The sequence below is a fragment of the Montipora capricornis genome, chromosome 2 (genome assembly GCF_036669925.1).
Source record: "Montipora capricornis isolate CH-2021 chromosome 2, ASM3666992v2, whole genome shotgun sequence".
Classification (NCBI taxonomy): Eukaryota; Metazoa; Cnidaria; class Anthozoa; order Scleractinia; family Acroporidae; genus Montipora; species Montipora capricornis.
The window spans coordinates 45869160-45874159 of NC_090884.1; the positions used below are offsets into that span (position 1 = coordinate 45869160).

The 5000-nt window shown below is 39.6% G+C and overlaps 1 protein-coding gene across 1 annotated transcript in view; it reads left to right on the forward strand.

The window, feature by feature from the left end:
* LOC138037400 (uncharacterized) overlaps positions 1–5000 on the forward strand; it is a 29880-nt gene that overhangs the window by 41 nt on the left and 24839 nt on the right. Inside the window, exons 1-3 of the mRNA XM_068883334.1 lie at positions 1–1954; positions 3188–3621; positions 3727–4115. The exon at positions 1–1954 is cut by the window's left edge and continues 41 nt beyond it. Of these exons, the coding sequence (XP_068739435.1) occupies positions 1038–1954; positions 3188–3621; positions 3727–4115 (1740 nt within the window). The 5' untranslated portion in view covers positions 1–1037. The remainder of the gene's footprint in view (positions 1955–3187; positions 3622–3726; positions 4116–5000) is intronic.

Consider the following 5000-nt stretch of genomic DNA (forward strand, 5'->3'; position numbering starts at 1 on the left):
ATCAAGAGAAAAGTGACGATGGACCATGGACAAATTGATTGGACAAATTGTCACAGAGTTCAATTGTTATACGAAATTTCAAATATGACACGCATAAACGATAAACTAAAAGGTGCCATACTTGAAATTTCGTACAATAATTAAAGTCTGACAATTTGTCCAATATCACCCATTGTATATCGTCCAACGTCTAGAATCCATTGTCTGTGTTTTAGCACATGCAAAACTGCCCAGGCAAATAGCACTTGTAAAACAATACTTTATGTAAGTTCAGCTTACGAGTGATTACTGACGCAACTCGATTTCATTAACTGCACCGCCACCTTCTTGTAATCTATTTATATGCCTGTAAAAAAATTCTTCGTGATGATAATAAAGCAATGATCTTATTACATATGATAAAATGCGATTTTTTCATGCTAAGGGGTTTCCGAGGATTAAAACGACGAACGTAAGATATCATTAAAATAAAGGCTACCGTGATTGTCGCTAAACGAGCATTTAACTGTTTTCTAAGCTATAAAAGCCCCAAAATGCATGCATGTACGCGTGTGTATTATTACAAATCCTTTAAGTGGCGAATCAAGAAGATAGATGTATACGGTAGTTTTAGTGAATTATAGGATATTGATGCAAATTCCTCGCCGGGAAATTAATAATGAAACAGCCACCTGAGCTGTGACGGAACGTTATAAGAAATCAAACTTCTAACTGTAATTTAGATTCACTGTTTTTTTCCTTTTTAAAACTGTTAAGGTACAGAAGCGAAAAATAACGTTAACTATAGAGGAAGTCTAATTTAATCGAATGGTCGTGCTTAATTCCCGGCTTTTTTTCCATTGAAAAGCGTCGTCGTAAGTCAACCATAGATACCCCCTGGCGATTTTCCAGAAATAATCATTTGTTTACATTTGAAACGTGATTCTTGGCGCTGATCACTCAGTGGACCATAAATCTATTTAAGTATTGCCTAATTAATTGGTTATATAAAGATATATTTGTTTGACAGAATTCAGTATCACCTTGTTGTTACAACCATGATGACAGGGCTGGTTAAGGACCAACGAAAGTCTTCCCTTCAATTCGAAGAGGAAGAACATGACACTTTGAAACACTTAAATACACAGAGACACTCGAGAATACTTTGTGATGTTGTGTTGATGGTGGATGACGAAGAATTTCCAGCTCACAAAGGTGTTCTTGCCGCTAACAGCAATTTTTTTCTAGCAATGTTCACCACGGATATGCTTGAAAAAGGTAAAATGAAAACCTGTATCAATTGTGTCAGCGCAGAAGCTATGGGTAGCCTGTTAGAGTTTATGTACACCGGGCGTATTCATATAAACTTGGATAATGTTCTCGAGTTACTGGAAGCGTCCAATTTTCTTTCTATAGTGAAAGTTAAGAAAGCGTGCTGTCAATTTCTTGAAAATATTGTGGATTTGGAGAACTGTCTAGCCATTCGTTCGATCGCCGACGTATTTTGTTGTGATGGTCTCAGTCGAGTGGTCACAAAGTACATTCACCAAAAGTTTCTTGATGTGAGCAAAACGGAAGCGTTTATGAAGTCAGGCGAAGGCGATGTCATGAATTTTTTGTCAAGTGACGATATAAAAATTGACAGCGAAGAACAAGTTCTCGAAATCTTGTTGGATTGGATAAACTACGATCCAGAACGGAGAAAATGCTATAAAGATGAACTTTTAAAACTTGTTCGACTGCAGTTCATTCCGGCGTCACGCTTGCAGGACTTAAAGCAAGTGTCTTGGCCATTGACCACAACGGAAACTAAGCAAACTTGGAAAAGTACCGCGCGAAAATACTACAGCAATGTTGAGGTTATTGCTGTAACTGGTGGATGTGATGGCTCAACATTTCTATCCACTGTGTACTGCTTCATTCCTGCTGAGAAGAAATGGATGCAGCTGCCAGATATGCAAGTTCCCCGATGGAGGTCAGTAATGGTTTGGTAATACTTGTTTCTCAAGGAGAACATGAAAACAGCCTTGCATGAAGTTAACTTTAAGATGTATCTAGTCTCCTTATTATGGAAATGTATTTCAACCCTTGTCTGAAGTCAGTCCGGCTTTCGCTTGAGTGACTGACGTAATATAGGGAAGATATCGTTGACGTCACCTAATGTGCCAACCAGTGCCTCATTGGCTATCGAAACAAGGGGTCTTTTGTTCCAGTGGTTGGCACATTTGAATAACAAAAGCAATGTTTGTAATCAGATATCTTCCCTATTATTTGGACTTTGCAAAGTTTGCTTTAAGTTAGGCTGCTGGTTGTGGTTAAAACGGGACTTTCTCTGTTCTTGAAACAAAGTTACAAACATGTTTGGTCGTATAGTGCAGGATGTTTTACTGACAAGACATCTGAAACCCAATCCAAACGAGGAGTCAGACAACCCGGGGGAGACATAAATAAAATTTCATTTGGTTTTACGATGAAACCGTATTTCTCGCTTAGTTTCGTTTCTTTTTGCGCAATACAGCTTTTAAATAAGTTACCGTTCTTTGCATTCTCGTTTGTACAGCTCAAAGCAAACGACAGCCCGCTGCAGTGAAACCTTACTTCCCTCTTTCAAATATTTGTTCCGTAACAGTAGGAACAGGGATGGCGCAGTGTTGATAGCACTCGCCTCCCACCAATGTGGCCGTGGTTGGGTTCCCTGACTCGAGGCCATATGTGGGTTGAGTTTTCTCTGCTCTGAGAGGTTTCTCTGAGTTCTCCGGTTTCCACTCTCCACGAAAACAAACATCTTCCTGAAAACCGCCTCCCATTTAGTGGAGTCTCGTAGAAAATATTCCCAATTATTATTATTATTATTATTATTATTATTATAACTAATTATTGTGGGTATCAGGCTCTATATTCTCGACTTTTTCAACCCCATAGGATCTTGGTAAATATTAAAGACTTACTTATGGCGTCACGACGGCCATGCAATCGCGTTTTTTTTTTTTTTTCGATAAAACAATAATCGTCACTGATCATATGAGTATACGCTAGCACCTTTGCCGAACTGCAAATTTCATTCGGATATTTGCCGCCGGTTCGCCGTATTGAAAGTACTGTGGGTGCCTGTGAAAATTGTAATTCGACATAATGTTGCAACTGCAAATGTTCCCTTTGCATCTTCTATTTACTTTCTTAACCTGACGGTGCGAAAAATTGTTTTCAGGCATCAAGTGGTAGTCTGTGACGACAATCTATTGGTGATCGGTGGCTTGAGAGATGTCTGCGTCAAAGAGCCCATCTCAGCTTTCGTAGAAATGTTTTCCGGTCAAACTAACGTATGGGTACCAGTTCCTCAACAGCCAGCCGTGCGTGATATCGAGATTGACTCGTTCGGTGCTGTCTCCACTGGGAGCAGAGTCCTCGTTGTCGGAGGAATAGATTCGAAGGCCAACAAGTGTACCTCAAGTGTTTACTCTATCGAATTTGGAGAAGACACCTCAAGAGTTGTGCCCCTTTCATCGTTATTGGTTCCCAGGGCAGGGCACTGTCTGGTGACAATAGGGGATTGTGCGTATACCATTGGTGGCTTTCAGACGCCTTTCACACACACGCCTCCAGATGGTCTTAAAGTTGTTGAATGCTACGACCTGGAAGGAGGTCAGAAATTTCAACATTTTCTGAACATTGTGATATACTATATCTTTTGTAAACAGAGCAAAAAAAAAAAAGCCCCTTCTGTTTTTTCCCTTTTCTTTCTCGCAGATGCATGGAACGTCGTCCAACCTATGAATGAACGACGGGTATTCGCGGCAGCAGTTGCTTTTAAGGATAAAATCTTCGTCTTTGGTGGCTCTGACGGTGATAACATCCTCAGTTCTTGCGAAGTTTACGACCCAGAACTTAACCAATGGCAGACTATTGCCCCAATGCTAGTTCCCCGAATGAGACATTCCGCGGTGGTGCATAAGGATAAGATTTATGTGATTGGTGGATTGAGTGCCAGAGAGGGACCTGGGTTAAAATCAGTGGAGTGTTATGTTTTTGAAGAGAACCGCTGGACAAAAGAACCTGACATGCCCAGTGGAAGTTTCGACCACCAGAGTAATGTTGTTAATGTAGGATATAAGCTTGTAGTGCAAGCCATGGAAAAATAATAATCTGTGGTGAAGCATATTATTTAGAGAGTTTTGGTAACTGCAGGCTGCTTTTTGACATGAAAACATTTTTTTTTCTATTCTGGCTTGTGTTGTCAAGCAAGCTTTTTTTCATTTTTGGCACAAAAAAATTCAGCCTGGCGTTGACGCAAACGCCAAATCTCTCCTTTATCTTTTTTCCGTTTATCGAAACTAAGTTTTCTTTATACTCTCGTTGTGGTACAACCGCGTTTCCAGCGAAGCACAAGGTTGGTTGACGAGGCCTACTCCAAAGGCACAGGCGCCCACGTCTTAAGGTACACTGTGTTTTCCGCTCATCGTTAACATGAATTTTGAATTAGCTATTAGATTACCTTAGATATCAGCTCTCATTTAAAATACAGGTAATTATAGTGTGATAAGGAAGACAAATGGTTTATTGAGTTCATAATGAGCTTCAAAGCGATTTCCAAATGTGTGTAGCAAACCTTGAAGCAAATTTTAAATTGCTTTGACCAGTCGCAAACAATGTGATAAAACAATCCGATTTTACGTTATTTTAAATTCTAAAGGATACTTCAATGTGTATTTTCGTGGCTAGCCTGACATACGTATGAGGGATTCATCAGAGATTTGTCGATGCAACCAACTTACTTGTCAAACATCTCGTTTGAAGTTCCGCTAGCTTTCAACTGATGATTTTACGTTATTACTTTCTAAAGGTGCACGAAATACGCTCAAGATGTCTTTGGTTTATGAGAAAGAAACGGGATCTCTTTTAATTAACCCAGTAACAAAGCGTGGTAACCGAAAAACACTCAGAGTAGCTTGTGAGTTATCAAGGCCAAGAACGTTAACAAGTTGAGGCTTTTGTAATATAATTTTTCACGCTTCTTTTTTATC